The 22562-nt window shown below is 42.6% G+C and overlaps 1 protein-coding gene and 1 long non-coding RNA gene across 5 annotated transcripts in view; one reads left to right on the top strand and one right to left on the bottom strand.

The window, feature by feature from the left end:
- ADTRP (androgen dependent TFPI regulating protein) overlaps positions 1–18857 on the bottom strand; it is a 30608-nt gene extending 11751 nt beyond the window's left edge. The window contains exons 1-3 of one of the 3 annotated variants that reach the window (XM_032115449.1): positions 18456–18856; positions 11172–11306; positions 9623–9724 (exon numbers count right to left, since the gene is read on the bottom strand). In XM_032115449.1, coding sequence (XP_031971340.1) covers positions 9623–9724; positions 11172–11306; positions 18456–18608 — 390 coding nt within the window. In that variant the 5' untranslated portion in view covers positions 18609–18856. Of the gene's footprint in view, positions 1–9622; positions 9725–11171; positions 11307–18455 lie in introns of all 3 variants that reach the window. The other 2 variants (XM_032115439.1, XM_032115455.1) reach the window with 2 other exon arrangements.
- LOC116446968 lies at positions 358–18039 on the top strand. Of its 2 annotated transcripts, XR_004241464.1 has the most exons (4): positions 358–506; positions 6344–6436; positions 12715–12774; positions 16990–18039. It is a non-coding gene; the product is annotated as an uncharacterized LOC116446968 (long non-coding RNA). The 2 variants fall into 2 exon arrangements; XR_004241463.1 differs by lacking the exon at positions 358–506 and having other exon boundaries at positions 5192–6436.
- Positions 18858–22562: the final 3705 nt, after the last annotated feature.

Here is a 22562-nt window from a genome sequence, read left to right as displayed (position 1 = left end):
ATGTTGGGAGCACAGCAGAAAGCCTTCTGGGCTCAGATGTTAAATGGCCAATGCAGGGATTCATGGGATGCTAATGCCTCAATTTGTTGACTGACTTGTACCAATTTAATAATTTGTCTGGGTGAAATTTCCCTACTAAAAGTTTTGTATTTCCTGCGCAAGCAAACAATAACTTTGAATTGCAATACCTAGGACAGATGGCTTAAACAATGTTGGGGAACAACACAGCAAAACCAGTCAATGAAATGCAGCAGGAGAAAACTACAGCAACAACTGTAGCTGATTAGTTGGCTAAATTCCTGCTAATTAAGTAAGTAGTTTCACGGGTAGATGGGGGAGATAAGGGAGGAAGGCAACAGAGAAAGATAGAGAGACTTTTAAATAGGATAAAAAAAAAGTCAAACTAAGGATTTTTTTTTTTTCTTTTTCCCCTAAAGGCATAACCTGCTGGGTGTATGGTATGAAGAGTCCTCTTGTCCCAAGGAAATGGTTCTAGCATTTTTCATGTAAGTATTTTTCAGAAACTGTGCTCAGTGTCAGATATGGTAATATGGTGTCAAAGTTTTATTGCTGTACCTTTATGCTATAGGTTGTGAAAAATACACATTAAATTCTTTAAATACACATTGAGCTATAAACAGCATGCATGTAAACAGTATTTAGCTATTTTTTTAAGAGACAGACATCCACTTTTGTCTGCTGCTTCCAAGTGACAACTCCCTGGCAGCTCAGTGTCCTCCCTCAGCCCTCCTATCGCACCCAGGAGCGGCTGTTCCTACCTGGCTGTCCTTCTATCAAAAGAACCATTCCACCTCAGTTATCTTTTTTCAGAGAAAAGAGATAGAAAATGCTTCTTTGATGTTCCAGTTCCTCTCATTCATTGGCACTGGGATTTTCTTGTGTTCTGTTTAACAAAGATATTCTTCAGCACTGCAACCTGCTTGGTTGATTGCAGAGGTCTCGTATCAGTGCAAATGATCCCTGGATTCATTTAACCAGAAAAATATCTTCAGTGCACACAGTTTTCATATATAATCCCTGTAACTGTCATTTAGTCAGAAATCTATGTGTTAAGCTGCTTTCAAAAAGATTTTTAAAAGCATTTATTTTCCATAGTTGAACAATAGTTTGTCCTTGAACAAAACCCAAAATGCCCATGGCAAGGCAGCAGTGATTGAAAACCTGCACCTTGTCCTCATTTTTAGGCTTTAGCCTAAGCTTTTGGCTGGCACTCTGATTTAGAGCACCTCATTTTGACAGGTGTTTTGGAGCATGCCCAGGAAAGAGCAGCACAAACAGCCTTTCAGAAAGGCTTTCTGTTGCACAAACAACAGAAAATAGGAACAGGAAAGCAGCCCAAAGGCAGGCATAGAAATCGTGAATGCACTGAATGTGCTGTTGCACCTAGAGAGGAAAGAAAAATGAGAAGTTTCAAAGGCTTAAGAGATTGATGCGGTAATGGCTGTGATGTGTTCCACGTCCATCATGTCCATGACCAGGGGTGAGTGGCTCAGTGTTCCACTGAGAAATGGCTTCATGCTGGGACCCTCCAGCAGCACACAGACAGCATGTGGACAGCCAGATACAGTCACAGGGAGCAGGCTGGGGCTGGTGAGGGGCAGCCTGCAGCTTGAACAGGCAGTGCGTTGGCACCGCTGCTGAGCGGCAGACTGGTAATGCCTGCAAAAGATTGCTGGGAGATCTCTTTAGTCTGTGTTGATTTAGAAAGGCTGATATGCTTTACTACTCATTTTTGTCAGGCTCCTCCACTTATGTAGGAGTTAGAGAAAACACTCAAGGGCCTATAAATCAATAGAAGCTTGAAAGTTACTGGCAAGACTGGAAAATATGGCTGCTTTTGGGAATAGCCAGTTTAGTGGAAGGGGTAGGGTGAAATTTCTACTCTTCCTGATTCAATGAGATTTCTACTGCTTATTTCCACATCCAAGGACAGCAAAAGCATTCAGGAGTGGGGCTGTCTGCCTCTTGTTTTGCAAACAGTTTCTTAAAGGTCTCGGATTGATCCTGATTTGGCAAAACAAATGCAAAAAGGAAAAAAAAAAAAGGAAGTAATTTGTTGTGACATAGGGAAGCTGCAAGCTGCTCTCTTCCCGAGTCCGGAGATGTCACTGGCCCATGACTGCATGCTGTGTCTTCTGTTCAAATAATTGTATCTTTTAAAATATATTTTGCCATGTGTCTTAACTAGACATGCTTTTTTTGTAGAGCCATTTAAATTTGCTGTGAAAATTCCTTCTTGAGACAGTTTTCTACAACAGTTCTCAGCTTCCTCAAGCACTCCCAGGATTTTTTTTTATTATTATTATTTTATTATTTTTCCTTTGTGGCTATAAAGGGTTTTTTTTAATTTTCCCTCTCCGCCCCCCCAATTCCTTCTCATGTACACGTACACCCCAGGCTCGCAAACATGTGGGAAAATCTTCCCTTGCACTTCTGCTATCCCAGAGTATATTTCTGCCAAGCCAAACTTTTTCATTAACAGTAAAATCACAGAGGAATTTCCATCGAATACCCGAGCAAGTTTATGACAGCAGATGCGTATTTGCAGAGCAGACACCAGGGGAATGTGTGGATGGCTACAGGGCGCAGAGGCTGCCCTTTGCCTACGACACACAGTTGGCTTTCCACATGATTTCCCTCTCACAGCCCAGAGACGTTGACTTTGGCAACATCATTAGTGATAGACCATATATCATGGTTAATCATATCTGCTGAAAGGCTATAAAGGCTTCTCATATCCTTCTCTAAAAAATAAAAAAAAAGGATGAAAAAAAGATGTATTTTCTCATCCACATTATTTTTAACCATAGGTCTCTGGTGCATAGTCATTAAATATATTTTCAACCCTATTTAGCAGTGTTTCATATTCTTAAACTGACGTATGTCTGAGAAGCGCAGTATTTGTGTGGGGCCAAATTAAAATATACAGTTTTGCCTCTTCCTTTAAAGAAAACTTAATAATTAAGCTCAGATTGACACAGATCAAAACATTGGCAAAATTTGCTGGAAACAGTGACTCATTTTTTATTTCAATTAACAGTTTCTCAGTTTCACATATAAACAGTGAAACTGTCAAAAATAATTAACACAGACGGAGGAAAAAAAAAAAAACCTATTTCATTCCAAGGTAAGGAAAACAGGCTAAAACAATAGCTGTGGGTACTGATCAGGCTATCAATGAACCAAACTGAACAGAGAGCTTTTCTCTGCTCTTGGCAGGAATCCTGTTGGTACTTATTTTTATGTTCTTTGAAATATTAATGTATTTACTTGTCTAACAATCTCTGAGGAAAGCTTTCAGCTAACAAATTTTGCAATAGCAGAATTTTTTTTTATTTCTTTCTATAGTGAAGAGATAAAAGTGATGTGACTTTCAAAATTAGAGGCATTTAGTTGCCTAATCACACTTTTAGCCTGAATTCTGCTTCCAAAAATTCAATTTTAAAATCCTTTGTGTCTCTTTCAGGAAGTCATTACGATTTTTCACTTGGTTTTGCTTCCTTTTCTTCTTTCTCTTCAGGTGAATCTGAACTAGTTATAAAATTGCAAATTTCATTTTGTTGCTCATACAAACTCTGGCATATGAATACAGGGGGAAGAAAGCTTCTTAAACATATGCTGAACTTCATCTGAAATAATGGCATGTTAACTTATCTCCTGAAGACAAGAACATTCCCCTGCTTCTTTACTTTTTGTTTCCTATCCTGTGTTGTATGTTTCCCAGGATACGTTTCAGGTTAATGAGTTTAAACTAAGATAAGTAGTCCTCTGAACATTATTTCCAGTGTTTTCTAAGCCCATATGGAATTTTTTACTTCCCATGTTTTGAGCAATTTGTGTATTTATTTAATGCTATATCCTCGTTTTGCCGTTGAGGATTCAAGTGAGAGCGAGTTTCCTGGGGCTGAGAAGAGAGGGTTGGATAGAGTTAGTGCTCAGCTGCAGGCTCCAGCCTAGGCTGCGTTCTGAGCCTATGAATAATCTCCCCAGAGCTGCTGAGATCACTTGTGCGCCTGACGCGTGTGTCGCGGTTGACTCCGTGTGACCTTGTTTGACTCCAGGGCGAAGGAAAGGATGCCTCGGTTGACCAGAGCTGTTTGTTTCTAATTCGTCTGCATTTACATACCCTCCATGTCTGCTTTTCATTAACATGTGAGACTTTAGGGAGGGATCTTTTCACAAACAGTTACCACTGGCCAAACTAAACTCCACTGGGCACAGTTGGAGACCATCAAGTGCTTTTGAAAAACTGCCTGTGTTTCTCCTTTCAGACCAATTCCCTGCAGAGCTTGTGTGCTGACAACTACTCATGGCCAATACTCATGCTTCTCTCTTCCCCATCGGTATGTTACTGTAAAGGAAAAGGAAAAACCCACTTTGGTGTTGCCTTATGAGGCTCATAAGCCAGTGTTCATTGGTTGTCCCTTGAGGTGTTTACTCAGATACTCAGCTCTTTGTTGGGAAACGTCCTCTTGTCTATGGAAATTTCCTTCAGTTGGATGCTTTCATGAACAATTACAGCCTGTGTTATCTGAGCATAATAAAACTAAATGGCTTCCTGTCACCATAATCTCTGTTTAGTTTTATACTCATAATTTTCCGAATCTCTGTATGGTCTCTCCTTTCTTGGCTTAATTTTGGAACAAGTTCCCTCTTTTGATTTACTTTGCTATTATTTTGCCTGTGTGCAAATGCCTCCTTCAAAATTTTCTTTTGCAATCTCTCCCTATACATTTTTCTTCCTCTCTTAACCTCTCTTTATTTTTCAGGGTGGAAAGGGCTTAAGCATAATTGTTCATTTTATTTCTTTAACTAGTATCTTGTCATGTTTAGTTGAAGAAATAATTCTGTCTTAGGGTTCCTACATGTCTTTTATATTTCCAACCATCAGTGCATTTTCAGGGAACCACAGATTTATTTTATGGATAGAGCGGGAGGAACAGGGAGTCCTGTTACTGAGCAGGTGTGGTGGCAGATTAGTGAGGGATCTATTGCTCAGTTTAATTCCAGCAGCACTCCTCTCTGAACCATCAGCTACTATCTGTTTCTGTCCTTTCCATCTCCATTCATGCCCACCTGTAAAGCAACGTTAGTATTTTTTTCTTAGACGTGTAGGTACTTTGGGAGCGTTATCATGAAAAATGGATGAAACATTAGACCAATTGTATGATCAAAGGTAAGAGCTTCAGAGATAAAGTTTCTTGCCTGCACACATGCATTTTTGGGAATAAGGGCCTGGCTGAATATCCTATTGCTTACTAGCAAATGTTTTGCCTCAATGTCAATGCCAGAATTTTAATTGCCTTTCTCTCTGACATTAGATATGTAGTCTAAGAAACTGATGTTGCACTGCAGCTGGAGGCTGACATGAGACTGAAGTGACACATCCTTTGCCGTGGAATATTTGTCTCCAGCTGTTCCTTCGCGGGGTGGGTTATGGAGACTGCACCTGTGCGCACTGGGGTAGCAGCAGCCTGGGAGGATTCCCTGCCATAACATTTGTCTGTGAAACACATACTTTCTCCCTGAGGAAATTGGCTTATGTCAACAAAAATGGAAACTTCAAAAAAATCTGCGTAGTGCTGGGAAAAGCTAAGCATCTTTGCTCTTAAATGTGTGGGGTGATTAATTTTGTGTGCCATATTCCTCACACACACATTCTTCTTCTTTTGCCAAAAGCTGAATGTAATTGGCAGCCTATGAATGTCCATAGTTGCCAGACAGCTTAAAATTGAAACACTGTGAAATGCAAACAAATGGAAATGTTTCTCTCTTGTGTAAATATGCAAGAATTATTAAGCATTAACTACCGCCTGCAAAGAGAATCGTTTAAGATGGTCAAAGATGAACCCGAAGTTGTTCTTGTGTACACACCTGGAGTAGGAGTCGGGTTCAAGTGGCCTGGACAAGAGGATTCTGCCCTACAAACTGAATTTGCACCCCCTTTTTTGGTTAGTGATGCAGCAGCTTCCTAAAAAAGCTGTAGTAAGATGTAATCCTTCACACAGATACCCTCACGTGAGAGTAACTTATATTCATATAACTTACATTTTTTCCAGATGGAAGTAAATCACATTGATCTGAAATACTATTTCTGTTGATGTAGATGTGTCCACACTGGGAAAGGTGAGGCTTAGCTAGGTAGGCAGAACACAAGCAGCTTGTGTATACCAAGAAGCTCCTGGATGAGTGGGGACATAGTGAGTCCTGCTGGTATTCTTATTGTCAGGGCATTGGTGGCCTGCTTCAGTGAAGGAAAATTACTTGTATGCACCTTTGTTTGTTCTCTCACTCCCTTGCATTTTCTTTTTTTTATTTTCAGATACAGCTTAGCTACAACAGGGCAAAGTGCAAAGGAGCTTCAGAAGCTCAGGCAATGAGGAATCTGTTGGTATCTTTGCTGAAAGTCTGCCAGGTAAAGCATGTTTTTTCTGAGTCTCCATTTACCTTCCTTCCTGGTCTATTCTCACCTTTTTAGCTTACAAAATCTTCTGAACATGCCCGACTCATAACTATATGCCAGTAGAGTGCCCAGGAAACTAAAATGCTGTTTTTTGTGAAGGTGAGAGGGTAACACAGCTACAGGGTAAATTAGAAAAACAGGTGGCCAAACTAAACTTAGATGCAGCCCGAAAATAAAGAAAGTTGTGCTTTTTAGAAGAACTGTGCCTACAGAATGAAAATATAAATCTTTTACAAAAACACAATTCTACCGTTACCATTTTTTGTGAACACATCTGCTCAACATTTATATGTATCTTTTGTTATAGATTAAAATGTTTTTGAGTTATCTCTTCTGACCCAGCAATGCCCCACTTTACTTAGCATTCAATTCTGTCAGACCCTTCAAAGTGTAGTGTTCCCCAATACTGCCATTAAGTTGAATAATACATGCATATGGTTTAATCCAAGCTGTCTCCAGCAGTTAGCCTCCTTTTGGAGAGTATCCAGATGTTGCTGGAAAAGAGATGACTGGGAAAGAAATAAACAAATTCACTTGACGAATTGGCCAGTGTATCTTTTGTCTCAGCCATCTTCCACTTCAAAAATCTTGTTCAAGTAAAATAATTGTGCTTGAGACATAAGTAGAGTGGACTTCTTTCATCCCCAAAGCTCAAGGTTTTGTATAAAGATGGTAAAACATAATTATCCCAGGCAAACAGAAGCGGAAACTGAGGCCCAGCCTTTGGGTTAAACTCAGTAGAAAAGGAAAGAGAGAAACCTAGATAGTCTGGAATATTTGGTCTCCTTCAAATATGAGCAAAATTCCTTTCTACATTAACCATCCTTTCTGCAAAACAAAGTGTTTCTGCTCAGAGTGCAAAAACATGGCTGAACTGTAGTGCTCACTCTGCAACTATGGGTACCAGGTGGGCAACTTACAGCTCTTTCCCACTGTAAGAGCAGTCCATGTGAGGAAAAAAATGGTTATTCATTTCTGCAAAGAAGGTGCTGCAGCATCACCACAAAGTCAAGGAGCTCAGTATTCCTGAAGTGGTTTTGCACGATTATTTTTTGGGTTCACTCTCCAGTTACATAACAACATATGCTTTCCCTATTTACAACATTAAAATAGAATGAGATTTAAAAAAAAAGTACTCCCACTGCAAAAGATATGGCACTGATGCTTACTACTGATATACCCATGTCTTTCTCCTCCAAAGCCAGCTACATGCTGCCTCAATCTGCCATGAAATGCCTGTAATCTCAGAGCCATACTGTAACAGCAATATGCAAGGAAATGAACCCAAAGAAAAAGTGTCTGCTTGGCAATCAGAACTTGGAGATTGTCCCTTAAAGTGTTGATATTTCCCTGGATCTCCCAAGTGTTTCCAGGGGATATTTTGTGTTGGAAGAAAGAAATGTCTCAGCTAAGCCTGAAGGCACCTGTTGGAATGTGTTCCAAACCACAAGGATTGTCAATAGCAGGGATCAGTCTATGCTGGTGGCAGATGTTTTACGCTTGATAGTGACTGGAAGGAAAATTTCCTACCCAGGAACTGTCAAGCACAAGATGACTGCAGTGTATTAAGAGCTTTAGAAATAAAATACCAGGTTGTGATAGAGATTTGCTTTATGTGAAGTTTCTCTCCCATCAAAATAATTTTCAGGAAGAATTGTTTTTCCTTTTTTAACACTTGTTTTTGACATTTCTGATAAAGAAAAGCATTTTGTTGTAGGTAAAATGACTGTTATGAGATGTAGGTAGGGTAAGAAAGAAGTTATAACTGATGTGTTTGAGGGGTTCCTGCAAAGAGTTCTTGCACATGAAATAAAAATGTATGCCCTAACACCTCTCAGCCTTCCTATGTCATAAACAAATCTGGAAACGGAAAGGGCAAATTCTCAGCTGTGAGCCAGGATTAAAACAAGCAGCAAAGTCTGTCTCCTCTGAGCTCCGCTTTGTGCCCCCCTTGCCCAGCACCTCCACAACTGTGAGCATTTTCAAACAGTTGCCCATACCAAATCCTGGAGCTGGAACCTGCATGATGCCGAGGACATGAGGAATCTTTCATTTTGGTGGATGATGGTTTTCAGAGAGAGCAGTGCCCTTTTGCACCTGTGCAGAGCTCTGGAGCACCACAGAAGGGGCCCTGGTGGAGATGAGCTGGTGGACAGAGAGCAGGTGATGAGGTGAAAAGTGCATGATGGCTGTGGTTTATCACTCGGGTATCAGCAAAGCGGACATGCCTCTGTGTGTTTGGATTCCAGTCACACGTCTCTGAATAAGCCTGTCTAAATCAAGGGGCTGCTCAAACCTCGAGCAACTGTCCTCAGCCAGACACCCCAAACCCTCCCACCTTTACCTTCAACACTCACTGGGGACTGCTGCAGTGCGTTGTAAGGCACTGTTCTTAAGAAATGAAGTCTGGAGAGAAATGAGTCTTCTATGCAATTATTTCATACTTTTTGGTTTCTCTGATTCAGCCAAGCACTGAACCTCTCCCTTCTCTCCCACTTCCCATTCACCCCACGAGGCCTCCCTGACCTTGCAATCCACCCACAGTTTCCATGTTACTGTCAGCCTCCTTTCACTTGACTGATGAGAAATATGTGATTGTTCAACACATCATAAAAACCGCCAGAGCAAATGAAGGAGAAATCTGGAAAGTATTTATAGAAAATCTGTAAACAATCATTGCAATCCAGCTATTCAAAGCTGTGCACACATTAGTTTATTAGCTGTAGAGCTGTCAGAGTCTCTTTTGTTATTTCACCTTTTTAAAAAATTAAGGGCTGCTTTGTTACACTCAGCCATTTTGTATTTAAGAGATTCTTTAGCAGACACAATTTCTATTTTGAGCTACAATAAGTGAGATTCTCTTTCCTTATGACTACACATCATTTCATTGACTTCAGAGGTTTGACAAGCACCGATTCACTGACATTCCTTGTGTGCTAAAAGGCTTCTTGAGGCAGCTTCAAGCACATGCATCTGACTGCTGCGTACAGCTCAACATCAGATTCAGATAAGCAGGAAGGAGGAGGTGAGAAAGAAAAAGCTGTGAAGCTCTTCTGGAAAACGGCACAATGCAATGGTGGGACACACGTTGCAAAGTCTCCTTTTTCTCTGCAAGAGTCTGAGGTGTTTCTTACTCACCATAGCATGATTTAACCAGAGCGGGATGACTCCGTCGAGGCTTTTGGGGTAAACCAGCTCTCGGTTGTAGGTATACAGTGTCCAAAAGGATATAGACACAAACTGGAACCAAAATGCAAAATGAAAGAAATTTAAAAATGGAAGACAAACATAACTGATAGGATTTGGTTAGTGCTTTCATTTCTGAGAAGGCAAAACATCTCCATGTTTTTTTACATGAAAAATGATGACATTGCCACATAAACTCACTTTATCACACATTTATTCTGAGATGCAGTGTTCTGTGCTGATACTGAGAGAAAAAAAAACCCTGCTTTATAAAGGGCCAACACTGACATTTTCTGTGGAATCCAAGATTAGCTGCTTCTTTTTTTTTTTCCTCTTTCCCTTTCCCTTTGCAGATAGGATCTTTTGATGGTCAAGAAGTTCTCCTCAAGGGACTGTCTGTCAGCCCTTTGTTTTGCTCAGTAGCAAAGTAAAAGCAGATCTTGATAAGGCAGTTCACATAAACTTACCCTTTTCCTTCACAATTCATAAGCCAAATTCCTAAAGTGCAAGTGAAAGCTGCACACTGTGGGCACCCATTTTTTCCCAGGAGAGCAGAAATTACAGTGGGACAACATAACTGGAGGACAGGATCCCTGGTATCAGTTACTGATACCTGGAAGCTGATTTGCAATTCTTGGCCTGACTTTGTATTTGAGCACACTTTGTGCTTGGGGCTGGAAATCAGGGGTGTGAGACTCTGGAAGAGTGAGACTGCGCCACTGTCCTGCAGGCATGGTGAGGATGCCTGGGGGGATATGAGAGCAGCATGGTGAAGGCTGCTGTGCAGTGAAGATAATTAGCCAGTCTCTCTGACTCCATCCCTGGCAGGGCTTTTTTATCGAGCCAGCTAGCTGAGCTGCTTGTGGACCATGTTTAAGCAGTGCTTCTCAGCCCTCTGAGATTCAGTGGTGGCTGCAGGCATCACTCTCACAGAGTGTACCTACATGTATAAATAATCCATCAGTTCCTGTCCAACCCACGGCATTTTGATAAACAGCGTTGTCTGTGGGGGAGTAGGTGATCCATGATGAATCTGACGTAGGCTGCAACTATAATTATTTTTCTGTGATTCTGTTTCTCTCCAGTGCTTATTTAAAGCTACTCTGGCATCAAAGAAGGAGATGTGAGGTTTTGCTGCCTCTTAGGTACCCTCTAATATCCTCCTGACCTGTGCTGCCCTTTAGAGAAAAGCCCTAAGTTGATAAATCCACAGCTATTTGGACCGTGAGATTAACAGAGAGGTTACACTTCATTCACCCTTTTGGGGTCAATGTGTATCCACCTGAGGACAGCAACCCTAATGTTTGTGCAAGAGGCTTTGCTCTCAACCATGACAGGCTCAGCACTATTTCTTCTTCTGAGTGGTCCAAATCCATTGCAAATTCAATGGTAAAAGAAAGCCCTTAGTTCTTATCTATTTTATACACATACTTCTGGTACTATACACCCCTAATCATTTATGCAAACATTATTTTCACATACAGAGACAAAGGGTACTTACTGTGGACACTGGGAAAGCCAGGACACTGAAAAGAAGGTCTCTGCTGGAAATTACGCACTTAGCACATCGCAGTTTCTTAATTAGTCTCAACACATCAGCCAGGAAGGACACCCCATAGAAGACAGCCTGCAAAACCTGAAGTAATTACACCTAATGAGGGAAACTCATCCAGCTTTCATTAGCATGTTCCTCAATGAAATCCGTTCTTGCTCTTCAGGGAGCTGTTTTGTTCGTGAGCTGCAAGCCTGTGTGAGGGAAATAGCTGTTGGCTAAATCTCTTTTACTAACCCAAACTGATTAAATAAAGTTGGTCGAGAGATAACTTTAACAGTATCCCAGTTAATTGACTAAACAGAGATGTGTGATGTGATTCAGGTGGGTGAAGTGAAGGGACATGTTGAAAGCCAGCTCCTATGTTAATGGTTGACCCCTGGATGTATCTGAGCAGGAGAGAACAAATAATTCCAGGACATATTTCCTGTAAAGCAATTGCTAGATAGCGTTTCCCACTATTTAGCCAATACAGGTTTTTCTTTCTAGAGACACACAGTGTAGCTGATCTCAGTGTCAAGTAGCTCAAAATGATGTAAGGTGAGAATTAGGTGCAGAAGTTACAAAAACAGAACCTCTTTTGCTAAACTCAAAGGGATTTAGGAAAGAATTTCAAGTGCTTAGAAGCAAAGATCCAGGTTCCACCAACTAAAACTGAAGTTATTATTTAAGTTTAAATGAAACTATTTATAACTAATGAATTTTAGGGTTGAGAGGTTGTGTTTTGGTTTGAGGTTTTAAAACCATTTACAGGTAGTGAGGGTGAGATTTTTGCAGGAGGGCTCTAGGAGGATTTGATAAGAATTAGGTAAGTGCTGAGTGACAAAACAGAATTTTCCAGATTGGTGTCATATTGTCGAATTGTCATATTATTATGGTTTAAACAAATATTGCTTTTCTAATTTCTCCATTTTCTCTCCTAACACTACACAGCAGATCGAGATGAACCAGATTTGTCAGACACACAAAGGCAGAACAGAACCTTGAAGAAAAATACTTCTCCCACTGTCTTGCATTTAGCACCGAGTCAGTTTAGTTAACTCATGGAGCCACCTCTTCTTTTTAAGGCTAGGTTGTCCCAGAGTGATGCAATATGGGAAATGCAGCCTACTGCAAACACTGGATCAGCTAGTGATGCTTAAATGGAAAGAGGGCTACAGCTTTTAGGATGAGATCTCTTTTGCCATGATCTTACTCTGAATCAGATATTTATTTAGAGCAAAGTCTCTGGAATTGCGGCTGGTTACTTCATCAGTTTCTGAAGAAGCTGAAAAGGGTGGTGCTTGGGAGGGGACAGGATTAGTGCAATGTTTTTCCATCAGAAATTCCTTTATTATCAAAATATATGAGGGGAGGAGGGGACTATGATTTCACCATGCCTGTTGTCAGGCAAGGGCTTCTACAAGCTTTAGTTTGCAGTCTTCCTGTGCAACAAAATGACCATAGTTTGCAGTTATCTGCAACCATCCCCAAACATTTTGTTTCTTCCCAGCACAGGGAAAAGATACACTCTTCCTTCGCTATCCGTTCCACAGTCCAGAGAGTCACCACGGTAGGTACAACTGTTGGATTGTTCCCCTCCTTGTGCAGACTCACACCAGTGGAGGTGCAGAGGTGCTGACACAGGCTGGGTAACTGGCCCAAAGTCACCCAGGACCAGGTATCAGAGGTTGTGCATCACCCTGTTCAGCTGCAAAGCCCCACATTTCCTATCAAGGCTTAGGGTGAACAGATACATTTTTACATAAAAAAACCCCCAAGCAGCTTCATCAGCCCAAAACCCCACAGATGTTTTTGTTCAATTCTGAGGCACCAAAGCAGCTCTTTTAAATGTGATTTTTCTGTTCCCATTATCACAGTTAGCAGGCACTACTTCAGTCAGTAGGGATTCAGCCCTCTAAGTCATGGGTCTGGTTCAGTAAAGTCCATGCTGGGATGCAGGGTACTTAGACACAAGCACATGTTCAGCCCAAATGTCTGTCCCAATCCTTGGTCTCACCAGGACACCAATACCAAGTCCTTAAAGAGCTAAGAAAAGCCTGGTAATAAACAGAAGCTCTTGTTACACCCTGTAGAGTCAGCAGTAACTTTCTGTAAAAGGCATGAAAAATGAACATGAGGGTGGTGACAGTCCAGTGACACATGGTGACTAATTGCCAATAAAGCAATTAGGGAGAGGCCTGGTTCCCAGAGGATGGGGCTATTATTATCTTGTTCATGGTCAGCCTTACATTAATCATGGGACAGGGATAGGCTGCTTCTTTCTCCGCTTCAAAATTAACTAAAACAAACATTACTGAAGAGAAACAGTCCCAAAACAGCCACATTCTCAGCCTGGTAAATATTCTGTTATACACAAGGGAGGGCAATGTTATCTTCTGTATGGAAAATGCTTTTCTGAAAATGTAACCTGACCCATTTCTCTGGCTAAACATGGAGAAGAACAACTACTGAAGAAGTTTGAACTCAGCCTCAGGAACTTGGGTTTGTGCCGCTGTAGATCTACCCTTGTTCATCACTGTAGTTTCAGAGGTGTTTCAGACACTTTAGTGATCACCCTGTATGTCCAAGAGCAATGGAAGATTATACAAATAATTTTCAAAACAGAAAACTGAGCTAGGATCATCCCTAGTGCTGCTCAGTCTGGCATTGTGCACCCCCACTAGGTTAAAATGCAGGCTCCAAACCCATTTGGGTTATTGTTGTAAGAAAGGTGCATCCAAATCTTGTAGCCCTCCACTAAAGGAAACATGTTGACATTAAAAAAAAAAAATACATGAAAACATCAAATTATTCCAGATGTCCTGTGAATTTCCCAAGCAGCAGTGCTGGCGCTCACAAATCCATTGCAGGCACTCATGGAATATGAATCCACTGGCTGTAAATAGAACGGATTCCTTAAAGTGTTCCCACACGAACAGAAGGAAGACTGGAAGCATTCAGAAAGCTAATGATTAACCCAAAGAGGAGAATATGGATATGATTATCCCTGTTGGAGAGAGGCTGCTTTCCCCTCTAGACCCTGCAGAGTTCCATGGTGCTGGGTGCTGTAGAAACATTTAATTTGGCCAGATCAATTTTCCAAACTGAGACTCATAGTGACAAAGACAAACCTCAATTTTTATCTAGTGCAGTGATCAAAAGGGCGTTTCTGTTTAACTAACGTGACATGATTTACTTTTGTGTATAAGATCTTGCCACATGTGTATATTGAAATCTCCAACTAGTACAAATAAATCGGGCTCCAAGCTCTGCCCTTAAGGGAGGGATAAATCCAATATTCCGAGCAAGTTATTAGACATAAAAGTCAACATTTAGTGCAGACACTCATCCATTCACATGATAGTGTCCTGGAAAATATCTTTACTAAATACTGGGCCTATTCTGAAACAAATGCAAAGCAGCTTTCAGGACAATTGAAAAGTATTTCCATTATGGAAGGCAAAAGCGTAAGGAATAAATTGGGGTGGGAATGCAATTAATGGTTTTTAAAGGTGCAGTGATTTACTAATGGATTTACAGCAGTGAGCAGATTTTTATGAGCTCGGATATTTCAGGTAATGAATGATTCTGCTTGCACTGTTTTGTGTCACAGATGAATGAAATTAATACAAAACTGTTTTTATCTGTCATTTCTGCTTCTGCAATAATGGGTCAATGAACCTCTTTGATACAAAGCCCACTTATCCTCTTTTTTCCCCCTACAATAATATTTCCTTTCTGAATCTTGATTGCTATGATCATTAAGAAGATGAATCTGAAGCAATGTCAGAGCTGTAGCTCTCTCGGGAGAGCCACGTGACTAGCAAGGAATTGAATGAAGTGTTAAAAGAGGGTCATATCTAGAAGGAATTCTTCCAGCATCTCTCCAGATAAATGCATTTCCATCCCCAAAAAACGTCATTTTTCCCAGTGTTTCCATTTCAGATCACAGTGAGGTGACCAGAGCAGCTTTCCACAGAAAGGAATTTTTAAATGCAATTCCAAAGAGATAAGAGAAATTTTGGAGGGAAAATTTCCAAGTGATTCAGCCAGCCAGTGCCAGAAGCCAGGCAATCCCAGTCTGGCAGGACACAGACAGAAGAGCTGGACAAAGGCTGTCTCTGTGTTCCTAGCTCTGGGGAAGCCTCCAAGGCACCACCCAGGCCTGCCCAGCACAGCAGATCCACTGAACCAGAATAGCCCAGTGTGAAGCTTTTGCCTGCTCTTCTTCCCCATGACCATACCTCCCAACATCCTGAGGTGCTTTCTGGGACTGCGTCCAGACTGACAGAAATTCCTTGTGTTGCATGTGCACCCAATGGACATGTGTGGCTGACAGGCACCTCTTGATCCTCCATGTCTCTCAACAGCAATAGGAAGTGGCTTGATACCAAACCGTGGGAAGTCTTTTAGGTCCTGTGGAGCCCCACATAGAGCACTACAGTATGTGGGACTTGTTGTCTTCTCACCCTCTTCCTCTCTTATAGAGCAGCTCAAGAACCTTTTGCCACCTTTTTGCCTCTGCTTTACCAAAACATGCTACCCAGTTCAGCAGGAGAAGGGGGGTGACAGCATTTCCTTTCCTAATCCCCTTTCATTTTTTGGCAATCCTTTGAAGAACAAGGACTACCATGAAGGAGTAATTTTGCACACCCTGTCCCATTGCCACATTTTCTTCATGAAAGATAGGCAGTATCTTCAGCCCAAACTATCTCCCTGTTGGCTGGCAGCTCCATTTTAGCATTGGGATCAGATCAATGAGTGGTTAAAAGCTGGGAGACAAAGGACTGGGGAAATGGAGCAAGAGCCCTCACTCATAGAGATTTAATAAGACCTGAGCTGTTCAGCAGATCTGTAAATGAGCTGGCAAAGAGAGCAAATACTGAGGTGGTACACTCTTGTGAATCTGACGGGGTTTTTTTCCCTGTCAAAGCAAAGCCTGACTGTAAAATTGCCAAAGAATCTCAGGATACTGAGTGCCTGAGAGATCAAATAGTAGGCAAAAATCAGTGTTGGTAAGTGCAATGTAAAGCATTTCAGAAAAAAAAAAAGCAGCTTCAATTATCTGTTTTTCAACAGTGGGTTCTATATTAGCTATCACCATCCAGTAAAGAAATGTTGGACTCAGTGTGGATAGCTCTCTCAACTCGCCCTCTCCTTGCCTACCAGTGATCAAAAAAGACAAATAGAGAGTTAAGAGTTGTCAAGAAGAATTAAAGAACAAACAAGGAAACACATTTAGGCCACTGTATAAATCCATACATGCTCATAACTTGACCACTGCAGCCTGCCCCATCTACCCCCTCCTGAAACTTGAAAAACTGCTGCATAGGGCGGCATGGATGCTATAATGAAAGAAGCAAGCCTTTGTGAAGAGAAATGAAAAAGGCTTGGACTTCCAGCTTGCAGAAAAGAGTAACTGAGATGATAATCTAATGCCACTCTAATGAGTGGCAAAGAAAACATGAACAGGGATGGATGATTAGATTACAACACAGAAATAATGAGGCATTCAGTTCAGTTGTCAAGGAAGCAGGTTTGCACCCAACAAAATGAACTGCTCTTTCAGGCAAGGCACACTTGCCTCGTGGCACACAGAATAGGGAAAGTACCAGAAGTATGAACAGGCATGTTTTTCCTTTAGAGAGGTGAAAGGAAGGCTTTGAATGGGTATTAGCTACCTTAGCCTGGATTTATTTTTCGGCTGGGGTAGTCAGTATGCTAGTGGGACAGTAGAGCCATGGAAACTTCATTTCATGCTTGTTCATGCTCTTGCCTTGTGCAGCCTTTCCCTGACAATCTACTGCTGGTCACTAAGGGAAGCTGGATGATCATTTCAGTGAGTATTTCTTCATCCCAAAATGCTGGGTGATGGGTTACTTGCTTTGTCCTTTTGATCTCATGCTTTACAGCTGGGTGGTAAATCTCATTATTATGGTGCCAGGGGATGGGGATGGAGATGCTGTTTTGCCTGAAAGTATGGGTGATCAGCCATTCCCCAAAATGGCTATACTGATAAACACACAACATCACAATTAGCAGTACATATGCCACCCCAACTGCAGTGATATATGTGTATCCTCAACCTTCCACAGCTGGCTTGGCCACTGAGGAGAGCGCTGTGGCTCCCGGAATCCCCAGGTAGCGGCCACTTCACTTGCCATTCACTGCCTCTTCATTGCAAATGTTTTGCAGAGTCACAGAATAGTTGAGGATGGAAGAGAACCAATTCTCCACCTCCCTGGGTGTCTCCAAAAGCCCCACTTGGAGCTGGGGAGCCTTTAGGCTTCCACTGAACTCCAGCATAAGGTGTCTCCTTTTGAAGGGTAAAAGTAGAGACAAACATGCCCCAGACCAGACCTCCCACTCATACTTAACTTTGACAGTCACACAGAATGGATGAAAGGCTGTATAGATCCTGGCGGTCACCCTTCAAATTAGCAAGTGTCTCTGAAAGTTTTCCCTTGTAGGAAACCTCTCCACAAGCCTGGTCTTTCCACCCCACCACCACTACTTCCCTGAGCTGCTGATGGATGCCTTGGACTCTGAACAAACCTTCTGCCCTGGGTATCTCTTGTGCTTTCACTTTGATTTCTATCCTGTGAAATGTTGGCACATTAGAAGAACCAGAACACATTACAGGCTCTCATTTTCTGTGTACTTTTAGGAAATGTACAACCAGTTGATAGCACTGCTAAAATGCATGTAATAATGTCACAAGCACCTCTCTCCACAGGCTGGAATTTCTTTCCTTTGTGTTTTCAACTAATTATCAAATGAAGCAGAACTCTGAATGGCTAAATTAGTACTGTGCTCTGCTTTGTTTTACCCTTCCTGTAATTTAGAGGACATAAAAGCCTATTAAAAAAATTGAAGTAAAACTCCAAGCATTGAAGTGTATTGAATTAAAGGTTAGAAAACAGGCACCAAACCTGTGTGTGTTCTGGCTGAACAAAGCCCCACTTTTCTGTCCTTCTCCTCACTGACAATGTCTCTTTTACAAGGAAGCAGCTAGCTTCAAAGTACTTTCTGAAAACCAAGCATCTCGCCAGCCAGTATTCTTTCTGCCTGAAACCTGTGAATACATTTCACAGCACAAGCACAGATCCCTCCTTAGTTTCCTTTGGGGTATAAACCACCAAAGGAAGCAGTTTAACAGCAGCAAATACACCAGCTGCATATGTCTTGAGGAGCAGATGGCAGACAAACAAATAGACATATTGGTATCACTGTACAACACGATTTGCTTACCAGATTGAGGACTGTCAAATATTTCCACTGCCCACCGTAAAGGAACACTTCAGATGGCGGCTCTTCTGCTTTTACTTGTGTGGTGGAATAGGCAATGAAAAAATACCAGACAAAAGCAAGGCAGTGGTACGTGGCAAGAGTAGAGATTTCCATGCTTCAGCTAAGAGCAACTGACAACTGGTCTGAAAGCAGCTTTTCTCTTAAGGTGCTCAGTGCATGGGATAAGGCAAGGCAGGAGGGTTTACTTCGGAGCAGTCTCAGGACACGATGCCACTTTGCTCTTGTCAAAAGGAAAAATCACAAGGCTGTGAACTTTGCTTCTATTTGTTTCCCTTTTCACTGTACAGATAGGCTGGGGGGGTGAGGGGGATGAGAAGAATAGGCTTACTCCCTGGATTTAAATGCCTTGCTCAAGATTAACAGATTAGTTGCAGAGTTACATAAGTTTTGGGTTGGGTTATTTTTTTGCTAAAGTGGGGGGAGTTTTGCTGCTGATTTTGTGTAACAGGCTGTCATGTGTCGGGTAGAGAGTGAAAACAAGTGGCATTTTCCTCACTTGTAGCTGTGTTTGCAGCCATGTCTCCAGCTCAGCTTAGGAAGCCTCTGTGACTTGTGCCGAAGAAAGAAGTGGGAAATGTAATAGTCTGTGAAAGAAAAACCTAGTTGATTTGTTGGTAGGCTATGGAGGTGTCAAGGAAGCTGACAGGATTCATAGGCAAAGGTCCTTGGGGTCGAAAATTTCTGTGGCTGTTCACATTTATGCCACCTTTATGCCGTTCCCCACAGCTGGGATTCATCACAGCTGTGCTTTGCAGGCTGGACAAACCCTGAGTCACTCTGAAGATCTGGCAGGGATGGAGACACAGGGCAAAGGCTTTGGGTGACAAACAGGAAGTGCTGAGCAGTGTGTCTTGCCTCTCTGCTTCTTTATTTGCTACCATTCACCTTCAGACAGCCCCTCTTCCCTGGCACAACATCATCACATCATCAGGGCTGAGAAGAAGAGAACAACCAATACAAAATGACCCTAAAATGAAGCAAACAAAACAACTCCCAATGGCTGTTTTTCCCTCTCCTCCTGCCTCACCAAGCAGCCATAATTAGCACTGGAAAACACATACAGCATTTCCTAGAGTCTCCATAATTGCCGTGCTCTCAGCAGTAATTGCCACCTGAGTGTTTCATGGGGGCCTTGATGGGGAGCAGGTATCATGCCCCAGCCCATAGCTGGACCTTCCCCATGCAGGATGGGGAGGCAGGATGCTCTTCCCACCCTTGAAGAGGTTGCCCCATGAGCGGGGCTCAGCTTTGGCTGAGCAGGGCTCGGCTTTGGCCAAGCACACTTCATTAAGAGATCTCTTTCCCTCCCTGCCTTTTAACTGGTCTACAGGCAGCATTGAGCAATCTGCTGTGTTTTGGTTTGGCTTGTTTTTATCTGGCTTTTTTTCCCCCTCCTACTGGATGCAAGGCTCCATGTGGGATAATTTCCTAGGAACTCAGAGAGCAATCTGCATGCATGTTCGGAAACAGACCTTGCGCTAAGGCACTTCAGTAGTCTCCTGTGTTTCATTGACTTCTCCCCTAATTCAGATTGCCCACATCCAGATCCCCCAGGCATTCCAGCCACCACAACCCCAGTGAATTATTGCTGCCTCACTTAAGAAAAAGAAAGATGTAGAGCCTTCTGTGGTTGTTTGAGGTTAGAAGAGAAAATCCCCTGCCAGGAAAAAAAAAATAAATAAAAGGGATTATGTTTTCTGTACTCTGACAATGTCACCAATCTTTTCATAGAATCATAGAATTATTTGGGTAGGAAGGGACCTTAAAGGTCATCTAGTCCCAGCTCCCCTGTCGTGGTGTCTATTGTGGTGGTTAGCAGCTTAGGAAACTTGGTTAGTAGGGACTGGAAAAAAACCAGCTGGTCAAAACTTTTGTCCCTACAAACCAAGTTTCCTAAGCTGCTAAAACACCACACATGGGGAGGGACATCTTCCACTAGACCAGGTTGCTCAAAGCCTTGTCCATCTTGGCCTTGAACACTTGAACAGACCGGGCATCCATAACTTCTCTGGGCAGCCTCTTCCACGGCCTCACCACCAGTGAAGAATTTTTTCCTAGTATCTAAGTTAAACCCACCCTCTGTCAGTTTAAAGCCATTCCCCCTTGTCCTATCCCTACATGCCCTTGTAAAAAGTCCCTCTCCAGCTCTCTTGCAGAACCCTGTTTAGGCACTGTAAGGCTTCCCCAAGGTCTCACTGGAGCCTTCTGTTCTCCAGGCTGAACAACCCCAGCTCTCTCAGCCTGTCTTCACAGGAGAGGTGCTCCAGCCCTCTGAGCATCTTCGTGGCTTCCTCTGGACTTGCTCCAACAGGTCCATGTCTTTCTTGTGCTGGGGACCCCAGAGCTGGATGGGACTGCTCCAGGTGGGGTCTCACGAGGGTGGCATAGGGGGGCAAAATCACTTCCCTTGACCTGCTGGCCACACTACTTTTTATGCAGCCCAGGATACATTTGGCTTTCTGGGCTGTAAATAAACATTGCCAGGCCGTGCTGAGCTTCTTGGTAACAACCCCCAGACCTTCTCCCCAGGGCTGCTGTAAATCCATTCTCCCCCAGCCTGTATTTGTGCTTGGAATTGCCCTGACCCAGGTGCAGAACCTTGCACTTGGCCTTGTCGAACTTCATGAGGTTCACACAGGCCCCCCTCTCCAGCCTGTCCAGTCCATCTGGATGTCATCTCTTCCCTCCAGAGTGTCAACTGCACCACATAGCTTGGTGTCACCAGCAAACCTGCTGAGGGTGCATTCAGTCCCACTGTCTATGTCACTGCCAGAGACGTTAAGCAGCACAGTCCTTTAGGAATGCCGCTTTCACTGCTTTCCACTTGAACATTGACCTGTTGACCCTAACACTTTCAGTGCAACCATCCAGTCAATCCCTTATCCACTGAGTGGTGCATCTGTCAAACTTGTGTCTCTCTAGTTTAGAGACAAGGATGTCATGTGGGACAGTGTCAAATGCTTTGCTCATGTCCTAGAAAATCTAGCAGGAAAGGGTTTTCATTCTCCTTTGCAGAATTTCTGGGTAGGGGCAGTGCTGTTATGAGCTGCTCTTCCTTGTCTAGACTCATCCCTGTGACAAAAGGCAGGAAGAGAATAGGACTTCAGCATGGAAGGGTCTGTTTTAATAATAGTTTGCACACCAAAGACACCAGGCAGTCAGCTCTTTTAACAAGTAATCTTCACACCAGTCTTTCTGAGGTTGAGTGCAACTTAAAAAATGGGAAGGCTGAGCATTCTGCTCAGTAGGTGCCTGAATGCATGCAAATGAATGTAAATGTATGCAAAATGGCAAGGTATATTTTTTCTTTTCTGGAGGATTTTGGCCAGTATGGCTGGGAAGGTGTCAAGTGCGGTGACAGTTTTCTGATGTGGACATCTGTCCCTCAGACTGAGACCATCTGCTTTGTTTTCCCATTTACGAGAAGGAAGATACATTCTCTTCAGCCTAGATAAGGGATGAAATTTGGATGCAGAAACATCACAAAGAAAGCATGAGCACCAAATAGGGTCTGAAATCCAACATTCCACACTTCATGGAGTGTTTCTTATTTCACATCCAGTGTGATGTAGCAAGCAAATACATGGCAAAGGTCATATCTTACGCCGTCTCTCCATGGGTATGAACATCAACTGAAGGTTAAGTGGAATAAAGGATTCAGCCCAAATCTTTTTGCAGTGAGTGGAAAAAGGAAGAAGGAGCACACTGGGGTCCAGCAGATGTGCTGCTGCAGATCTAGTGGGACTGTTTACAGAAACACCATTTTTCATCTGCTTGGTACCACACCCCAGCTCACATCTGCTTCTCCCCTGGAGCTGAGCCACATTCACACACTCTGACATTGCTCCCAATCCACTTCAGGGGCTCATCTGATTTGTGCAGAGATAGCTGACTTCGTGCTGAAGCAAACTGGGAGCTCCCAGTTAGTTCATTAACATGGTTCAGCTGAAGGATAGAACAAGTATCTGGAGCTGTAAATCACCTTGTGTACACAAAATGTCGTCTGCTCATGCCCAGTTCTACAGGAGTGACTTAGGCCAGCTTGCT

The sequence above is a fragment of the Corvus moneduloides genome, chromosome 1, assembly GCF_009650955.1.
Source record: "Corvus moneduloides isolate bCorMon1 chromosome 1, bCorMon1.pri, whole genome shotgun sequence".
In the NCBI taxonomy this organism is placed as follows: Eukaryota; Metazoa; Chordata; class Aves; order Passeriformes; family Corvidae; genus Corvus; species Corvus moneduloides.
Note: the sequence above shows the minus strand (reverse complement) of the source record. Positions and strands in the feature narration are given on the sequence as shown.